The sequence below is a fragment of the Trichoplax adhaerens genome, genomic scaffold (assembly GCF_000150275.1).
Source record: "Trichoplax adhaerens TRIADscaffold_9 genomic scaffold, whole genome shotgun sequence".
Classification (NCBI taxonomy): domain Eukaryota; kingdom Metazoa; phylum Placozoa; class Uniplacotomia; order Trichoplacea; family Trichoplacidae; genus Trichoplax; species Trichoplax adhaerens.
The window spans coordinates 1,784,822-1,806,123 of record NW_002060951.1 but is presented as its reverse complement, the minus strand read 5'-3'; the positions used below and the strand labels follow the sequence as shown (position 1 = coordinate 1,806,123).

At 33.2% G+C, this 21,302-nt stretch overlaps 3 protein-coding genes across 3 annotated transcripts; 2 read left to right on the top strand and 1 right to left on the bottom strand.

Annotated features, from left to right (window-relative positions):
* Positions 1-720: 720 nt before the first annotated feature.
* Positions 721-8,800, bottom strand: TRIADDRAFT_28844 (uncharacterized protein; the record flags this gene model as incomplete). Its single annotated transcript, XM_002114915.1, has 14 exons — positions 721-834; positions 961-1,027; positions 1,102-1,217; positions 1,319-1,402; positions 1,522-1,567; positions 1,658-1,730; positions 1,828-1,972; positions 2,142-2,216; positions 2,621-2,684; positions 2,894-2,950; positions 3,277-3,366; positions 5,162-5,240; positions 7,187-7,304; positions 8,648-8,800. The coding sequence occupies 14 exons, from the start codon at positions 8,798-8,800 to the stop codon at positions 721-723; spliced, it is 1,281 nt and encodes a 426-aa protein (XP_002114951.1).
* A 791-nt stretch (positions 8,801-9,591) lies between these two features.
* Positions 9,592-13,609, top strand: TRIADDRAFT_58983 (uncharacterized protein; the record flags this gene model as incomplete). Its single annotated transcript, XM_002115104.1, has 9 exons — positions 9,592-9,712; positions 10,234-10,412; positions 11,449-11,668; positions 11,891-11,969; positions 12,139-12,341; positions 12,726-12,889; positions 13,078-13,177; positions 13,306-13,416; positions 13,527-13,609. 9 exons carry the CDS (start codon positions 9,592-9,594, stop codon positions 13,607-13,609), a joined length of 1,260 nt encoding a protein of 419 aa, XP_002115140.1.
* Positions 13,610-15,679: 2,070 nt separating this feature from the next.
* TRIADDRAFT_64148 (expressed hypothetical protein) lies at positions 15,680-17,890 on the top strand. The gene is made up of 6 exons (XM_002115103.1): positions 15,680-15,816; positions 16,317-16,389; positions 16,757-16,820; positions 17,028-17,170; positions 17,303-17,321; positions 17,569-17,890. The coding sequence occupies exons 1-6, from the start codon at positions 15,702-15,704 to the stop codon at positions 17,638-17,640; spliced, it is 486 nt and encodes a 161-aa protein (XP_002115139.1). The 5' UTR covers positions 15,680-15,701; the 3' UTR covers positions 17,641-17,890.
* The last annotated feature ends 3,412 nt before the right edge of the window (positions 17,891-21,302 follow it).

Below are 21,302 nucleotides of genomic sequence, written 5' to 3'. Positions count from 1 at the left end.
ACCTTCACTCTCGGTAGGCTAAATATAATATCATCAGAAAGGAGTTTGAGGAAGACATTTAGTGATGACGCGTACGCTTTCTACGTTATGTGTGCATAAGGTTTTACTGTTTCCTTACACTATTACTACCAGCTAAAATATTGTATTGCAGCGATATAATAAACAGTCTTTGCAAAAGAAAATGTTATCTAACTAACCGAAATAGGTACAGCAGATTCAGTAGTAACCTCTTCCTATTAAAATAATCAAAAATATTTTATTTCTATAAGATGACATACAATACTACGAACCCATTTGAAAAATTAAGCAAGTGACAGATGACATGAAAAAATATTAATGTTTCATTATATTTAAGTATATTTACTTTGGCTTTCTGTCGGGATTCCATGAATTTAGTATATCGTTGCTTGAGTTCCGCTGGGTACGGTGTAACTTGTCGGACTAGATTAGACTGTAAAGAGAAAATATATCTATTAAATTCACTATCAGATTAATGGCCACGACTTTTCATTTTGTATTCAACCTCCGGCTCTTCATCTGAATTCGTAAATTGCACACCAGAAGGACGTGTATCAATAACATCTGCAATAGCATCTGCATCATCTTCAACTATATAAAAGAAAATGAGCCATATCAGACTTGTTTACCAATATACGTAATATCCTCATGATCGAGTAACGTTTATTACTTGAAAGTCAGTATTAGAAAAATTGATATTTTTTACAAACCAGAGATTTCGTCGGGCAATGGCTGTTGTGGCAATAAAAAGCAAGTTAAAACCTCAGTTTTTCCATCACTTAAGGTCTCTGGTAGTAGCTTTACGGATGGCTTCGACTATAATATTAATTTTAAATAATAGAAAAGAAATAAAATATTTCTTTAGTCATATTATTTTATTAACATAATATTAATATAATTAAATGTGATATATAAACGAAAAGATCATTTTTAATTTCATACTTGATTTTCTGATAGCCAGATTGCTTTCACATTCAATTGAGCTACAGTAATAGGAAGACTTTCAAGCCTACGAAGAACATTATCAAAATAGTTATTAACAACATTATATTACATATTTACGTAATTAACCATGCAATTTACCTGTTACCGCAAACGTCAAGGACCGTTAATTTTTTCAGTTTACCAATTTGCGATGGTAAATGATCGAGATGATTATCTCGTAAAGATAAAACCGTTAAATTAGTACAATTCCCAATCTGTAAATAAAAAAAATTAAAGAATCATTAGTCCGTAAAAGAGTGAACTGTGTTTATATGCGTATACTGTATGTAGTGATAAAACGTATGTTGTATCATACTTCAGATGGAATGGAAGTCAAGAAATTCTTATCAGCATTTAAATTATTCATTTTTCCAAGTTTTCCTATAGTTCCAGGCAATTGCTTTGATCCAAGATTGATTTTGATTGTATAAATAAATATATTCCATAGCGATAAAGGATTAATATTTTTGTTACATTAATAAGCTACCACAACAGGTATGACATTATACTGATATAAACCTTAAGGCAATTTTCTGTAAGCACTAATTCTGTAAGGGACATCAACCTATAAAAAATAAAAGAATTTATTAACTTGCGCAACATATACGTATATTACAGATGTAACATCTTCAAATAAGGACAAGCGTTCGTTTACCCTCCAATTGTAGCCGATATTTCTTCTATTCTATTTATGTCCAGTTTTAGCATTGATAAATTTCTCAACTTTCCTGAGGTATTTAGTGATAAAGAATAATCATATGCACCAGCTACAAAATTTAACCGATAAAATGTAAACAACATCATTGACATAAAATCAAAATTTACCTATGCTGGAAGGTAAAAACTGTAGTAAGTTTGATGATAACAATAAATCTGTTAAATTCCGCACATTCCCAATTTCGTCTGGTAACGATTCCACGCAATTTTCTGATAGATCGATGCTTTCTAAATTTGATAACCTTCCAATACTCTATAGAAATAGTTAGATAATATTTTATATTTCAGAAAGTAACTTCTACATTATACAACATAACAACGAAAAAGCATGTAAAATGAATAAGATATAATCTAAATGGCATCAATTATGAAGATCTAGATATTATCTAACAAGATATACAAAATTATTTACAGTTTCATACCGTGGGTAATTTCTTAATTTGATTGGTATCTAATAGTAATTCTTTGAGGTGTAATAAAGAACCTAATGAATCCGGCTATGAAAACAATTTTTAAGAAATACAATTATTGAAAAAGCTAGTTGAAAGAAATTGTAATAAATAAATGTAGACTAAATAAAAAGAAATAATCAAAGACGATACAATTTCTTATCCATTTGTAAGGCTAATGAAGTGATAGTAAGAAAAATTTAGCCTACAACGATCGAAATGTGTTTAATACGAAAATACGTGTAGATATACAAAATAAATCAATATCATGAAATGATGATACAAAAATAGTCATCTCGTAATTGCATTAGAAAACGATGACCTTGATCCTTTCAGGTACTCAACATTTATATTATACTGTAGTAGGAAGAAATATTCATACAGACACTACAACTATGGAGTGGAGCGGGAAAAAAATGGGTCATGAAATATTAATCAAGATAAATATTTACCAATTCTTGAATCTCATTTGCTCCAAGATCTAATCTTTCTAGGACAGTTAATTCACAAATAGATCTAAAAATATTGTTGGTTGAAATTGAAAGTTTATAAAGGAATACAATGCATCATTATCTTTCCCTTCTTCTCACTACAGCATAAATTATTAGCAAATTATTGCATGGTTGCTTATGTTAGGAATAATATCTATGGTAATATCAATGGATATATACAATAGTTCATTATCAAATAAAATATTGTTCAGAAGGGCAGAAATTGAAACTCACTTCGGTAAAACTTTTATGTAGTTTTCCCTTGCTTCTAAAACGGTTAAATTGACCAAGCTAAAATGAAAGAAAAGTAATTAATGACTATCTTTATTAGTAAGAAAATAAAAAGAATGCTAACAGTTTAATTTAACGTCACCTTTTAATCTAAGAGCTATAATATTATTACCAAAACTACTAAAAGACATTAGCTACTGCTAACACTGAGCAGATTGTTTTAATACTAGCGAGAGTTTAAAAATCGATATCGGACATCATTAATTAGTTCATACTTTTTCATCACCTATTGCCTAAAACCCTCTGTTATAGCCACCATAATACAACGCTTATATTGAGCATAAGACGGATAAATACATGCATAATTACACAATATAATAGCTAACCTGCCAATGTCATCCGGTAGTTCAACAATTGAGATATCATTTAACATCAAATAAGTTAAATTTCGCAATTGCGTAATACTGTCGGGAAGCCTAGTTATTAAAAGTATTCAAGTTATACATTCATATTACAGATTACATCTATTAGCGAATATATCTATTGCACACTGTCACTAAGCTCATACTGAAATTAATTGATTTTATAACAATTGACAGATAGTTCTTTCAATAACGGCACACCCAACATATTGTGGCGATATATAACATGGCATAATAACAATAACAATCAACACAGTACATCTACACAGCGTACGATTTGGTGCACGTAATGTGCAGTATAGAACTTCTGTATAAACACTATATATTTTTAAATCGCCTTATCCAACAAATAAAGGTTGGACGGCCATCAGAGAAACTTTTATACTACTAGGCGTTAGAATATAAAATCTTAAGCCATAGTACTACTAAGGATCTTGCCATGCTGTACGTATCACAACAAATTTGAGGGTTAAAAGATAAATTCAGTTAGCATACATCATGGACAGTCGAGAAATGGAAATTTTTTGTTAATCATTTCTGCCCATTTATATTTATAGTATAGCTAAACACTGTAGTATGGCAGGTTTTTATAAAATTTAATATCTTTTTATAGCATTTAAACGAATCGTAAAAGAAACAATGTTGTCCAACTTAAATTTTTTGCTAAATGCAATGAATGGATAAAGTTGTCTTATACTTTTCAAATAATTAATCAAAAAAATAACATTGCATGCAACTACAGTAATTTTAGAACTGAAGATGTTCGTTACCATAGCTTATAACTTTACGTTACATGCTTATAAATCCTCTGTTCAGCCGCAAAGCTATAGTAATTTGTATTCATTCATTGAAAAGCTACCGAGTAGAGTGATCGACGTAGTGCTGTAACAATGCTGTACAGTAATCTCTTCTTTTAGTAGTCCCTGGTAATATCCTGATTAATAGTACTTTGAAGATTTCAATTACGCCAACATCCTGAACAGTGATAGCTTACTAGTAATATGATCATAATTACTGATGAGTACATAGTATTTTAGTCAGGAATAAAAGGTACGGCAATTTGACTAAAATGTTATTGCCCGTCTATTCTTGGAATAGTAGAATAAACATGAAGTGTACTATAAATTAGCTCACTGATTGGCAATCGAGATTTACTTCTTCAACTTGAATACAGAAATTGAACGTAAAATACACATTGGCATCACTAAGTTTATCCTCATCGCCAGAAGATCATATAAAATAGTTGTAGATGTTTATACGAATTAGAAATATCACAGCTTTGATATTGCTGAAAATTTAAGAACATACGAATATAGGAGTAGGTATATTCGATGTACGACATAGTATACAAGCGCGCTAAATACTCCACTTAGAAAATCAGCATATATACTATTAACATCTCTGTTGAGTTTAATTAATCATAAATCAATCAGCTCTGCTTATGTATACAGGAGATGATATTTAAATGTTAGTACTGCACTACGCTAATAATGTATTTGTATAAGCTACTCTCAATACTGTATAGGATTTAAAACGAGAAAATAATGATATATCGTCATAATAAAAAACAACAAAGTTAATGCCCTTTAATAATAATCAACTCAATGTTTGATTGCTTAAAAACAAAATTGAGATCAACTAGTCAGAAGCAAAATGTAGAAAAGGTACTGTAGCTTTTCTTGAGGACTGACTTATTACGTTGTAAAGAATAAATAAATATACAAAACTATTAGTAACAAAGAATTGACAGCATGCTATTTTCTATCGGTTGCGACAACTATGCAATTTTTACAGTTATTCGACTGAAAATGTTCCAATGTGTAACTCCGCGATAAGTGAATAAGCTTACCTTTCAACTGGATTACTACTAAGATTAAGGGTGTTAAGAGAGCGGCAAAATCGAATAGCTTCTGGTATGTCGTAAATTTCTATTTAATGGACATAAATAGGATAAAATACGGAAATGTTAGAAGTTGTAAGAACATGTAGCATGTTCAGATATACGTGTATTTGACGAAATAAAACAAAACTATAAATAAGATAAAAATAAAAAATGGCATCAGTAGCGTTACACTAGGATCAATAATAACTTTATATTTTGCAAAATAGGTGTACAAGCAAGTAGCTTGTATAAGTAATTTAGACACACGAATCATAATTGAGAAGTAATTGAAAAGTGAGGGTATTCAAATATTCCAGAGCATCATTACATGCAACATCTATTATAGCTAAGATGATGACCGCCATTACTGCAATACATGATGAGGTCAAGAAGTAACAAAAGTTATCGACCAGTTGACAAATTGAGAGCCGGAAGATTTTAACCAAACTTATATGCCATAGAGATAGAAACAAGACACTCAGAAACAATGCCGTCTTGAACAAAAAAAAAATAATGACAACGAGGGTGGAAACTTGAGACCGCGATAATAAGCGTCATTAAGTACAGCATGGTACGCGTATTGCCATGTATAGAAATGCCATAGCAAGAAGAAGTAAATTAGCCACACTATCATTGGCCTGCTACACCATGTATTAAATAGATTGATCATATTGATATCTATTGATGAAAGTGCTAATACAACACCAACTCTTATCAAGAAGAATAAACTAGTTGTTGAGGCTACATGCTCTATCATGAATATTTACCTTGGCGGATGAGTTCATGTTCATGATTTATTCAACAATAGGATATGGTTGACTTTTTGATTAAAATGAATATGACTTCAAATATTATACTGTACGATATATAGTATATACTATATATAAAATAAAATATAGGAAAATCATTGGCAGCGGATAAAAAGGGAGGGGAGAAAAAAATAGTAAAATCCGCTGTTAATTGTATCACAAGTGTAGATAGTAGGATTCATCAATTGGCTCGTATAAACAGCGCAAAAACGTTAATTTCGACCTTTTAATAACACTATTTTCTGCACCATGATTACTAGTGTGAATCGTAACTATTCTCTACTACGAACTATGTAACATCAAGAAAGGGAAAGGAAATTAGTTTATTGTCGATCGTTGTTATCAACATCGTAAAGGTCAATGACTAGTGTAATTGATAAAGATCAAATCAAACTATATTTAAGCGAAGATAAATCGTTGATTGGCAAGTAATATACTGTAGTTATTATTCAAAATTCTTTTCAAGTTTTTTAAATTCAATAATAGTTGCCTACATTGGTGGAAAATTGGAGATAGCATTTTATACTTTACTACATGCGATGAGACAATCTAACTACAGGATCGAATTGGTGGCAAAAATACGCATATTGACTTAAAACTTGCCCATTTATAATAATCAAATTGCTAATAAAATAGGGACATTATAGAGAAAAGCTCTGATCTGACTTCATGGGTAGTTCATTTGAGTTATTGTAATAAGAATAAATAAGAGGCACGTCCATGCGTTACAACAAAAAGGCACAAAGAGTAAGTTGTACAGACCATTATGAATTGGAAGGGAGACATTCTATGACATTTCGCTATCACATTTCCAATTGATTCTACAACGTAGTAAGGGGCCAAAGATAAAAGACGTGCGACCTAACTCATGGAGTTGCAACGAGTAGGGTGCTGTCGTACAACGACATTGCTAGACTAAGTCTCCCTTCCAAATGTAGTACTACCGTAAGATCAAACTAGCAAAGGGTATAAGAACTATTATCCATAAAGGGAAGAAAGTTACAATAATCAATCATGTCGATTGATTATACGATTTGAGAGCTTTTAGAATATGAGCAAATAGACGCATAGTTTGGGCAGAACATACTCATTTGAATGCAGTCCGGATAGTACAGTACAAGTAAAGCGTTAATAAGATAATTTTATAAAAATAGAATATCCATGTTCCACTGTACCAACTTACCGTTTTGGCGAAGATTTAATTCAACAAGTTTAGTTAAGCTGGATATCTCCATTGGTAAGCGCTTGATTTCATTATCTTCCAAGCTGAGATTGCGTAATTTTAGTAATCGAAAAAATTGCTAGAAAGAGGATAGAAAAATCATCATTATTATCGACTGCATCTACACTAATATTATGAAATCGTATCGGTAATCCATGGAAAATAGTTTCTTTGTACTGTATTAGCACGGCCTATGCTAATATGGACGCGTACAGTATGTTGATGTACTAGTATAGCACCATTCTTTTCTCTGTAGATTTTGAAACTTTTAGCTCATCAGCATACAATATAATTTATCTCCCAACAACGATTGGCAGTCTTGATATGAAGACTGTGTAGAGTTGATGGTTGATACTCATTTATTACACACTGGCCTTTTTAATTCTAATCATCATAGCACAAAGTAAAAATTGGATTCTCTATAAACATTTACAGTTAGCATACTGTACGTACTACGCCACACAGGTTACATTATGATTATTTTGGCTAAGTAGTAAGTCATTTTTTGCAAGCATCATCAAGATAAATTGTTGTCAACACTTAATTCTTCCATCATTATTTTACATCGTTCTACGTGTCGACATAGGCGTCAAGACTAGCAATGAAATAATGAAAATGAAGTTCAATAATGATACGGTTCGATGCAAAGTTGGCGACCACAAATGGCTATCGACTGTATAAACGTACTACTGTACCTATTGATCAAGCGAAACAGTATGATGATTTCAATGACAACGGTCAAACGATTGAATTTAACCAAGATAATTTGCGTCCTAATGGAAATTAACACGGTCAAGATAGAATGGATGCAATCTCCTACTTGACGTTTGTCTAGCCCTAAACGATGTTATTTATTAAACTTGAATAATGCAGTTGTGTTATGTGCTGGTGATATTGAAGAGTTCAAGTCTAGCAGGCATGCACTAAATATGTTATTTTCATCAAAAAATGATATGGCCTATCTATCTTCTATAAGCGAATATGGGAAAGAAACCATTGTGAAGTGGGCATCAACGAATTGAAGCAAATTAAGCTATCTCAATTAAGAAGAAGAAATTATTTTTAAAAGTCAAGCTAGACTTGGTTGGGTCTTGCGCTTTCTGCAGCAACATGTACTTGATGTGCATATCGTACCGGTACGTCAATAATTATAATAATAACATATCTAATCAGTAGAATATTGTCAATGGAAGGTATTATTTCGTGAAACAGGCATTTGAAATTTGGTCATTTTTGTCCATTTTTTTATTATTTTATTTGTCTTTTTTCAACCCAACAACTCATGACTGTGCGATCCTATTATGATAGCCGTTCTGGATGCATGCAAATGGATGCTTTGAAAAGTATACTATGACTTGGGCTTCCAACTCTATACCAAGGCTGTAAACTACGATCAATCAACCTCTCCTTGTACGTACATACCGGTGGTAATTCCTGGATTTGATTGGCATCTAAATTCAGTTCTTCTAAACAACGATGAAGTCGATAAATCTGATCGGGTACTGCTGATAAACTGCAGTGGGATTTATCCACACTTTCAATTTGTCGATTGCACAGAAAGATACGCCGCCACATCCTTGCCACTTGCAATGTGTCCCAATTTCAACTTAAGTCGATCATACAGCAATTGGAGTGTGCAGTAGCGAGCAATGGCAGTGCGCGTTGACAGGCTTGCAAGTTTAAAGGCGAACTTCACGTCACAGCCTATTTGACGCCGACAGTATCTTCACTTACCGTACATGAAGTCCACAGTATTGATACTGTACACTGTACTGTAGGCTAATCATGGCAGTACTACAGTACGTACTGTAGAATACGGTACAGAGTACAGTACTGTACAGTACTGTAAGGATGGTGGACAGTACAGTAGCGTGCTGTACTGTACTGTAGCGATGAGTCACATTCGGACAAGCTGATAATTGTGAACCATGGGCCCAGGGTCCATGGGTGATGAGCATACTCAGGGACCAGTAGCAAACGGTCTAAACCCCTTCTCTCTTATGCAAAAATGATACTCACCAGTCATCGCTCTCATCTGTACAGTACAGTAAATGAAGAAGAAAAAGGGGACATTCAGTCAATCTACAGTATAACAACGTAGAGACTGATTATGCTATCTTCTTCATTGAAAGATGAGAATGAGTATCATCGGGAACTTCTGGATAAAATCGACAAGTCCCCAGTGCTATTTTACAGTAGTCGCTAGCATACTGCTGCGATTGAACTAGCGTGGGACCCAACTGTCAAATATGCCTGCAAGTCTGCAACTATGAACAAAAAGCAACCGACAAGTTCCACCGTGTGATTGTCCTACAGCAGTATCCATCGTTGTGGACTGAACTGGACCGAGTCGTGTCCACTCACACATGGGCTGCTGGAAAGAAGAAAGAATGGAGTTACAGTGTACAGTACTGGAGACTGTAGACCTTGACTCTGGCAAAAGAAAAGAAAAAGCTGCCGTTGGTCGTCGGCCTGCATCGGTACGTAGTACGTCCTAGTACAGATGTGAATACTAGCTGTGACGCAAGTATGCGTATGTACAGTACAGTGCTGTATTTCACTCATTTATGCAGTACTGTACACTGTGTACAGTACTGGATACGCTACAGTGTACAGTGTACAGTGTACAGTATCATTCTGGATTAATACACAAGTCACGAGAGGCTGCTCGGTCATAAAGGCACAAAAAAGACTCAGCTACCTGCAATGCTGACTACTGAATGACTCGACTCTATGCTATTACCGCGTTTACGCAAGAAGCTACTGAAGCACGACACTATCGTACACCACGTTAGTACGGATCCGCTGGCATTCAGCAGACGTCACTACAGTATTGTAACAACCCGACCAAAAGATCGTTGAACTACCGTATTCAGTCAGTATTCGAAAGAGTACAACCGCAATAATAACTTGGAAGCTTGAAAGTGAATTCCAAGAATTAAGCAGTTTCAAGACAGTCATTATGTCCTTTCCAGGTGGCTATTCTCAAAATTTATTCGGTAATTTAGGGCAGAATATGCGTTTACCACAACATCGCAATCTCGTCGAATTTAAGGCTGGTAAAATGACGATGACTGGAAAATTGGTCAAGCCAGATCAACGAAAAGGACTTCTATATGTATTTCAGGGTGATGATAGTTTAATGCATTTCTGTTGGAAAGATAGGACCACTGGTAAAGTTGACGATGTAAGTTGTACAATATTGAATTGATTCACATCTGAATTGTAATTGAAAACAATTAGCAATAAATGACAAAATCGACACAAGTATACTCCTTGAATTGGATTTCTAGCAAAACAGTCCAGTAATAAAATAGAAGTAGTAGCCAGCGAAATGTCCATGATAGTAATCACCAGTTGGCTAATGCCAAAGCACAGCGCTTTACTACAATGGTATAGTAACCATTCAATTCAGAATGACTATACAATTACACTGAACTGGTCGCTGATGTCGTAGTGTGCAAACGATTAATTTTGAATGAAAATCACACAAGTGATGATATCATACAGCTAGTAAGATAGACTACAGTCCAATGACTCTGTCATAATTCGGTTAAAGTGTTAAACTAACCGATATGTGCTTTACAGACTGTGCTCTGCTTTTTACTAATGCTCAAGTTATAACACATGTAAAAGTTCATTCTTTGCTTATCATTTTTATTCATTTGACTCACAATTGGGAGTAGCTTCCGTAGCATCTTGGTGCTTCCTGTAAATCTTAGTAATTAACGCAACGAAACGAGAAGATACCAGCCTATATTTATTTTACGAAATACCATCTTGCCTTTTCCTATTTCATAAATGCTTAGGAACTAGCCCAAATTTCGGATAGTAAAATTCAGGGTAAAATTCCCTAGCCTAAGCGTTGTCCCCAACGTTTAGGACTAGTCTCTCAAAATGTTGAACTTATTCAACATTGAAGACATCATTCGACACCTAAAATACCCTATTTATATTGGATGTATAAGTACTGGAGTAGTTGAACTGGCATAGTGATAATACGAAATAACCGATAAGCAATAAATTGTTAGATTGAACTTTGCTTGCCTTCATGTACTGTACTTTGCAGTGGCACAACTACAATATCAGTAAACTGCACACTAGACCCAGTCAGATAGTTGGGTCTCTTACACACTGAAATGACCTTAAAAGTTATGAACTGATGGTATGAACATCAAATTCTGTAAAGGTGAAATAGTTATATTTCCATTCTCTAATTCTAGGACTTGATTATCTTTCCCGAAGATGTAAACTTTAGTCGAGTTACCCAATGTACTACTGGACGAGTATATGTATTGAAATTTCGCAATTCAGCTCGAAAGCTTTTCTTTTGGATGCAGGATATCAAAACTGATAAAGATGAAGTTAATTGTAATAAGGTTAACGAAGTATTAAATAATCCAAGTGCTGCCTTGAGTTCCGCTGGCTCCATGTCAAATTCTGGTATGATAAGCGTGTGTATTTAGTCGAAATTGCTAACGTTGGTTGTGTCTATCCCTTTGTCATAACCTGAATATTATACACGCATTTTGCTAATCATGATACCTATGGCCTGTCTAAAGTCCATTACTTCCTTCACGCACATTTAAGTTACTATTTCACCCTCCGACTTTAGTTCAAATATCAATTTATCTAATCTAACCTATGTTTGGAAACTTGAAATAGAATTAATGAGAATGTACGGATTTGGAGGCGCAAATCCTGGCCTGCCCAATGTTGACGCTTTAGATACGACTGGATTGCTGTAAGTCTAACTAGTAATGTTATCATTATTAACTGCTAATAAGTGAGATTTTACCCTAAGTACGAGTATACAAACACATTGGACTACAAAGCGGTCTTAGATCTATTATATTACCTGCGTTTTGTAACCCTCGTTGAATTTAAATTGAATTTCTTCATAATACATATAGTTCGGGTATATCTCGCCCTAGTCGCCCTCACTCGTCACCAGCTGCAGTTGCATCCAGTAACTCGAACAGCCAGGGAAATTCACGACCAGCAACCGCAACACCAAATGTTGTTAATGCAGCCGATGATAGGAACACAACCACACCACAACAACAACGTACTACTCAACTGAGTGACATTCAGAATATTCTAGCAGGATTGCCAGGTAAATAGCTTTGAGAATTAATTACTGTACAATAATGATACTGTAATATAACTTAGAATTAAATTTTAACATTGAATACTTTTAATGATACGTTGGAAATATCTTTAACAATCAAAAATAAAACAATGAAAAGCTATGGATTCACAACAAAGACCTGGTAAGTTTTACGGTATAATAAGGTAGTGCAGCGTAGTCGAAATATTTGTTATGCTGTAAATATAGTAATATTAAAATTAATTTCTTTCTGAATGATATCACTACTCCGAAAGATTTGTAATTGTATTGTATCAGTTGAAAATCGTTAGACAAAATTTTACTTTATGTTTCAATACATTATGCTAGTGATGAAACTATCTTAATTGTTATGATATTCCCTCCTATTAGTAGAAGTTGACTTAAATCAGATGTTGGATGAAGCTGCAGTTTCGTCACTAAGTAGTAACTCGCAATTATTGCAGCAGTTACGGCCATTCTTACCCCCTGGTAGCGAAAATGAGAATACTAGCGAACGCTTACGAGAAACGTTAACGTCGCCTCCTTTTCAGCAGGTATAGTTTACTAATACTGATCTCATCGATTACTGTATTGATATAAAGATATATTCTTGTAACTTTTATGCTTTCTTAATCTAAGTCATATACACCGCGATATCTAGTAGAGATGTAGTGATGCACATATATGCGGTGAAAAATTACATTAATTAATGATGTATCAATACCAACATTACTTGGAGTAGGCATTAAGTTCGTTTAGCACAGCACTTCAATCCGGTCAGCTTGGTTCCATGATGGATCAACTTGGAATGGCTGACGCACTTGACGCGGCTGGTCAAGGAGGTGAGATCTGCATCCGCGTGTATATGTCATATATTGTACAAACAGACATGGTATATTTGTCCTGCCTGATAGAGCATAGGAAATTATCGAGTGATAGATCGCAATAATAATTTCTTTAATACTTTCAGATGTGACAGTATTTGCAAGAGCTCTAGAGACTGCTGCTAGGGCCGGTACTTTACAGGATAACACCCCACCACCTTCTTCTGATAATACCAAATCGTCAGAATCGAAAGAACGTAAGTATCTACATAGTTGAATAACTAAGTAAGCATTATGTAACCCTTGCGTATGTAACAAAAGCCTTAGCTAAGCCCTTACGAATAATAAATATTCGTATTGACTTTAGAATCATCGACAAGTGACAAAGATGAAAAAAATAGCGACAATGATCATAAGGATGCTGAAGGAAAGATGGATGTAGACCCATAGGCAATTCAAAAAATTATAATACTTAACAATCCATAGTAGTCGAGGCTTATTACTGGCGTTTAATTAATTCATTGATATTACTTAAAATTTTCGTCATCTTTAATAATTTTGTCCTATCAGCAATACGTTAAGTGTAATATTTGGATGTCTTTGTATTTCAATACACTACTTCTGTACACATTTCGAATTAACTTGTCCACTAATATATACGGTGCATTATTGTCAGTCACATTACCACAATAATGTGATATATTGATCTTTGGTACATTGTCTTGGTATTTCTTAGCAGCATTCGCAAAGTCTAACTATTCCATAAACATATACATTTTACCTGTTGCAGCTACAGAGATGATATCGCTATTATATAACCATAACTTTAAAAAATTAGGTCCATACCAGTTAGAAAGCAATGATTGATGTTTCAATAATAGTTGGATTAATTAGTTGGTCGTCCGGTGCAGATGTTTGTTGACAATGTACAGTGCATTATATCTGAAACTTTCAGCGCAGTAGCGCATTTACCGGCCGAATTGCAATTACATTGATTGTGCGAATAGCAATTGTTTAAATTCTTTTCTTTATACACATCTGAAGAATGTACAATTCCTCAAACGGTTGCAATTTGAGATGTTTTTTTATAACACTACTAAAATTACATATGAACGTATATGGCCACGTTATTATACGTACAAAATAAAACATATTTAAAATAATTTTTTTAATGAATTTTAGTTCTTTTAAAAATTTATCGTACGGTAATGCAGTTAAAAGTTGCTACTGCTATGAATGAATTGATCTAAGGACATAAAGTATTAATAGTTGCGATTAATTGTAATTATTGTCTGTTACGCTATAAATTTACTGTATGTATATTACATCCTGAGCAGATATTCCTGACACTGCGTCGTTTGCATGCGTAGTGATTACTGTATAAACTCAATGGATAAATGCTTGCTGTATTCACTGTCAGGTTCATTAGTGTTAAATGGCTGTTCTACCATATGCACACATTTTGATGACTACTATCTATTTTTATTATAATGGCGGCGTTCATATATTTTTAATTAAGAATTATACAACATATATTACAGGCAATTTAAGAAATACATACAATTAATTTACTAATCAAATTCAAGAAATTCTCAAAATTCAGCAGAATGAAAGCTAAGTCGTTACCCAACTGCAGAATCAATAACCCAAGCTTTTATACAGTAAATATTTGCGTTACTGTACTTCAACCCTATTGCAATCACTTATAATAAGCCAGAAATTCTCAAATGTTGAATTACAGGATACTTTAGTATAAAGTTCTTTAGAGTACAGTATATTAAGCCGACTAGCAGTGGCTGACACAGATTACAAAAATTCTTCTATAGTACAGTACTATACAGTATAACCCATAGAATGAGAACATTTACTTAGTTTATAAGAGTGCAGTACTTATTAAGCCATCTGGTAGTGCATGACACAGATTACAAAAATCTTCTACAGTACAGTACTATAAAGTACAGTATAACCCATAAATGAGAACATTTACTTAGTTTATAAGTTAAAAAAAGTAAAAATTCAGAGAGGTCCCACCGAGACTCGAACTCGGATCGTTGGATTCAAAGTCCAAAGTGCTAACCATTACACCATGGGGCCTTGGCACTGGTAATCGCCATTGTTTTATTGTATATAAATAGAATATAGCACCATCTCGTGAGAAGCAAACAATGCAGCCTTGTCTTATCGTACCATAGTCATGTGACGGTCAGTAGGGTCACGCCGACCTGATCTCTAACACCTCCTAATACAGTACAGTACAGTACAGTACAATATACAGTAGTACTGTACAGAGCAATTAATGACGGCACAAGTGCATATTAACGATGTAATTAATTGATTCCTTATTGATTTACAGTACTGTATACTGTACAGCACACGTGTACAGTACAGTACAGTACCTTAACAATCTACTGTAAATGGTGTACTATATACTGTACCGTACAGTACTGTACAATACAGTATATCAAGTTCTTGTGCAGCTTGCATTTAGCATTAAAATTGTTTACTCCTTTTTGCAAGGCACGACCTGAAAGTGAAATCAGTTATGGCGAAGACTTTGTTGATCATTACTCTTGCTCTATGTGTCGTAGCAGTTAATTCTCATATCTGTTTACTGTCACCTCGTCAACGTGGCTCACTGAGAGGCATAAATAAAGCTGGTACGTCCTCATGATACTCGTATTACCGCAGTAACTGTTGCACTGTTATAACGGCATAGCACAATATTCTATAGCTTCAGCTAATAGTTTAAACTCCAAATTGAAAATAATTGTACTGTAATAACTGGTTAATTTTGCAATAGATACGATTTAAATATATCATATAATTTCGTAGTTCTGTTGTAGAAGCATCATATACTGTACTATATATGTTAGGTTATCGCCTAGCACTCTGAATTAGAAATCGATATTTTACTGCAATAGCTGGCTGCACTCGCTCACGATTGTTAGTTTATTATTGAACTTAAAAAACAGTTAATTAATTGTACTGTACATCCAGTATACTGTAGTATAGCGTCTAATACCATTGCAGTAGTAAACTTGATCATTCACGTGAAACTAGAATTTTAAAAATAAATAATTAGTTTTTTCTGCTATGGTAATCACTATATGATAAATTACATTGGTAATGTAATTATGGACTATTACATCTTTTACAGCTTCTGACTCATGTATCAGATTGACTGGGCCTTGCGGTGGACAAAAAGCCATGAAACCAACCGTGACTATCGCGTAATGATTCCTTTGCTTGCTAGTGTCATTATTTGAAATCTCGTCTCAATATTATGGTGTAGCACCATACAATAGAACGCACTCTTGGACTCTTTTCCTGCAATACTTTAATTAATAGCCATTTTACTGTCCTGAGATTACGCCACATGATTTATGTATTCGTCGCTATCAACTAAAGTTGATTTATGTATCGAATGTACTGTACTATATTTTGAGTAGCAGTTATATTACTGTAGCAGATGCTGTATAAATTTTGACAGTTCTTATATTTTAAGCTTAATGCCGCTGAGCCAAGACTGAACGATGTTTTAAAAGTTGGACATTAAATACTTGATTGTTATCTAAATTATCTTCATTATTCTCATAGTGGGGGCTCCAAATACACCGTTGTATTTCAGAAAAATTTAAATCACTGGGCTAATGGTGCTATGGTAAGCACACTTAAAAATAAATGTTGCGATGCAATAAAATGCTATGAAATTGTCACTTTTTCTGCCTATGTTTGAGCATTAGTGACTTTCTGTAATTCTTTTCGATGCGATAGATATTTCTATTGATGCGAGATGTGTTGATGAAAAGGAATTAAAACAATAAACAACATTTTTTTTAATTTAATTACTCGTAACATGTTGGGTTAGCACGGTATGTTCAATATTTCTCTTGGTATGGTGAAATCAGGAAAGGTTGAACCACATTCATTTACACACTTAGCTAGTGTCCCTGACACTAATACACCTAGTCTCTGGATTTATACTCAAGACGTCATGATTCCCAAGAAAAGGTAAGTTTCACTATGAATTATGTAGCCTTGTCTAAAGTAAAAGGTATGATTATTGATTAAGTTAAAATCAAAAATCTGAATTTATACATGTCAATATTTTCTTCCTCTTATGAATGATCGATAATAATGTAGTGGCTCTGCTGTTATTCAAGTAAGTTCCACCTATTTTTCGTTCCTGTTATTAGCTTCTAAGATGTGGATAACCACAATGCAAAAATAAATGATTCGATTCAAAATTCTGCTGCAATACAGAAATTTACTATAGTGCCGGCACATCTTGAGTACATTTACTAGCGTAATCATAAACAGTTGATGTTTCTGTAACTGATCAATAAAAAAATTAATTACTATTATACCACTGGATGGTAATGATAATTTTATCTATCCATTTTGTTTAGGTTATATATGTTACCGACAATTCCAAAGCTCCAGCCATGTTCTACCAATGCTCTGACATAATGATTCACTAGACTAGATTAGTGCAGTTAGGTTCCGATAAAAATACTATGCCGTTGGTGATGTAAATTTCCTGAAAACAAAAGGCTTGATATACTCCCGTAATTAAGAGCTATAGGTTCAATAAATTATAATGATTCACTAATCATTATAATTACGTATTACTGCAATACATATATGTCAAGGTATAGCAGATAGGTATGATAGCATTTGCGATTGCATTCTCTATTTTTTGTACCGTAACTTCGTAATTAAGTATATGAGTAATTTGTCCTCTAATCGATATATTAATTATTTGAACGTTCGGGGTACCCTTATTGGAAATAAAAGTTAGCTTATTCATTGTTGATAGTTTCATCAATAAATGTGCGTGTGTATTGACGTATAGTTAATGAAGCTCGGGCTTTAATTATATAGGCTATAAGTAAGAACTATTTATAGTAAAAAAATTTTTTATCATTCTTAAATTTATATACAAGCTAACATCAGTGAAATTTTAGCGTACTCGCACAGTATAATTAGGATTCTGTTAAACATTACCGTACATATACAATTTGGTTTGGATATCTTACAAAAACAGGCTTTCTGGTACCAGCCTTGTGTCCATATGGCTAGCTTTGCAAAACCTTTGATGGGATAACAATTTTGCGATATCAACGAGAATCAGACTGGTATTAAAATTTTCTCTCAATATAGTTATTCCAGAATTATGCTGATCTCCAGCACATATATCATGCCTACAATACTACCATCAGTTTCAAAGCTAACATTCGTAGTAAATAGCAAGTACCTACTTAAATACAATAATTAATCTTTAATACGCATACACGATTGCCATTATCATGAACGGCTAACAATGCATCCTTAAATATAGTGTATAACTGCAATTAACCTGATTAAAATAACAGATAATTGGCTTGATCAGCCGATTGAAAATGACTGAATTTTTTCAGCTACTTTCTGAAATTCATCCCATTTTACATTTTGCATACTGTCGCGAAGTTGTTTGACAGCCGCTAGTTCAGATAGCTGTTTTTCATTAACTGTTAGCATACTTCGTAGCTTACTACATTCGTTTTCACTTCTATCAAGCTAATAAATTAAAATGAAAATATTTTTAGTGCAATCTAAGGTAGATTTAAATAGATTACTGTCCGTATGGTAAACTAAACTTATCCATATATAAATGGTCGTACAGTAGTAAAGGATAAATTTGTTTGGGGTTGATATGTATCTGAGATAGTATTGAACATATAATCATATCAATTTGCAATTTCATTCTTACTGTTTCCTGTAAAGATGTAATCCGATCGCTTAGCATTATCATATCTCGGCGAAGGGTAACATTTTCGGATTCGATCAAATTATTCCTCTCTTCGAGGTCTATCTGCTTTTGGCTTACGTCTTCTCGGTCCATTTGTGCTAATTGATGAAGAGATAGTATAGTTAGAGGAAGTTATAAAAAATGATATTCGTTGTATTATTAGTACCAGCAATGATTTAATTAATAACTTCGTATATGTTCGTTTGTAAAGATAAAAAGTAGAATAATGATGCCAAATGTAAAAACATCAATATTGTATTTAATCTTTCATAACATCCACTAAACCATTCATACTTATTATCCATTTAAAGTTATTAATAAATATTTACATGGAGGTAAAAAATGAAATTCAATTAATGCAAGTATACCTTTAGTGATGATATGTTCCTGTGATGTCAACTATTATCATTAGGGATATGAATATTTATCATTGCAAAGTTAATCATGATATTAGAAAAATACAGAAAGCTGTACGTAACAAAGTATTACCAGTATGGATTAACTCTTGAGACTAATTTATTTAACATTTTAAGTACTATAAATTTCTAGTCCTAATATGGTCTATATTGATATCAAACCTGACATAAACAGTCCTTTACACGTAGTTGTTCTTGGCGTAAAGATTCTTTCAGTCGTTTAATTTCCTCTTGATTATGTTTTTCACTTTCTTGTAAAGTTATAAGTTCATGAAATGAAGTATCAGTTCGCTTCTCTCGCTGATCTCGTGTCTGAAAGTCCTATTGTAAATAATTTTGAATTTAATACCTAATGATGTTGCTAAAGATAATAAAGCGGAAGCCCTTTCTACATAAATTATGTATTATTAACTGACAAGGTCTGCTTTTTTTCGTAGTTCCAACAGCTGCGTATTTAAAGCGGAATTTTCCTTTATTAATTGCTCGCAGTCATCTGCTATCTTTACGTAAAGTACAAAATATAGTCACTTTCAAAATTAGTCTTGATATACTTAACTTATGGCAAATATTAATTATTATCTAACGCGACTGCATCGCTCTTGGGTTAAGAAGTAAATAACTAAATATCAAATGATGATAAATTGCAAAATACAATATCAAATAAAGATAATACGTCAATATTCCATGGGTATAACTAGATTGCTTATCTACCTTAGAAAAATTTAGTTTTAAAGAAAGATGGATATAATTTGTAATCACTTAAATTTGCCAAATAGATTGCTCAAAATTTTAAGTTATTATTACCTTTTTCCTTAGATGTCGGTCTTGATTAGAATTAATCTGAGCGCTTTTAAGATCATTGCGTAAAGTTTCAATTTCTCTCTAAACCAAATATTAGAATTCAGTTTTCGGTAAGCTAATGCCTGTTATATTGGCCAAACTTACGGTACCTTTAATTCATTAATTAATTCTTCTTGCGTTTCCCTGTCGATACCATATAATTGGTTTTCTTGTTGTTGTAGTTTAGTTTGCAACTTAATACACTCACTTCTTTTGTTTTCTAACGTTAAAGTCAGCTGTTTATTTTCATCAGTGTACTGATCAATCTAAAAATTCAGGAATTGAAAGCTATTTTTAAGAAAATCTCATAATGTTAAGATGCATATATCAGAATTGCATATCGTCTATAATTCAAACTTTCTTACTTGACTTTCTAATATTTTAATTCGATTTTCAACATCACTCTTGCCAACAGATATTTTCTGTATTTCATACTGTGCATCAACTATTTGTTTCTCTAGTTTCTGGATATCCTTAGCATGAGCCTCTCGCCATCTTTTTAAGCTAACATTTTGCTCGATTAAGCTCTTCTTTTCGGCTAGATATGCATCTTGATAGTGAATTAAAAAATATATTATTTTCGTAACATAGACAAGTTTTCTATCTAAGTTGTGCGAAGAGATTAACCATATCGGATCTATTAACATGCTTACCTCTTACATTATCCAGTTGGGCGATTAATTTTTGCCTTTCAGAATCCATTAATTCTAGTGCTGCATTTTTTTGATCCAGCTCTTTCCTGAATCGCTGAATTTCCTTTTGAAATAGCTAATGAAAGATTAAAAATATTTAAATAAAGCTAAGGAAAGGAACACTACTACTTGAATCATAAGCTTCTGCTTCATAAATAATGTAAAATATTACCTCAACGCCAGAATTAGGGTCTAACTGAGTTAGTGAAGCGCTCATTTCAGGATCTCCTTGCAGCAATAAGGAAACAAGATGATATCATTACAAGAAGTTATCGCGATGTGCACGACTTAAATTATTTACTGGAATAGATATAAGAAGCTAAATACCTTTAGGTTTTTTTTGTAATTGATCTTTCCTTTAAGAAAATCTTCGCTAAGAAATTCTTAACATAGAATTTTAATAT

Bases quoted from the DNA above. Each gene is read 5' to 3' on its own strand.
- TRIADDRAFT_64148 (XM_002115103.1), top strand. From the start codon at position 15,702: ATGGCGAAGACTTTGTTGATCATTACTCTTGCTCTATGTGTCGTAGCA. The intron at 15,817-16,316 runs GTACGTCCTCAT...CATCTTTTACAG, and splicing joins GAGAGGCATAAATAAAGCTG to CTTCTGACTCATGTATCAGA. The intron at 16,390-16,756 runs GTAATGATTCCT...TTATTCTCATAG, and splicing joins AAACCAACCGTGACTATCGC to TGGGGGCTCCAAATACACCG.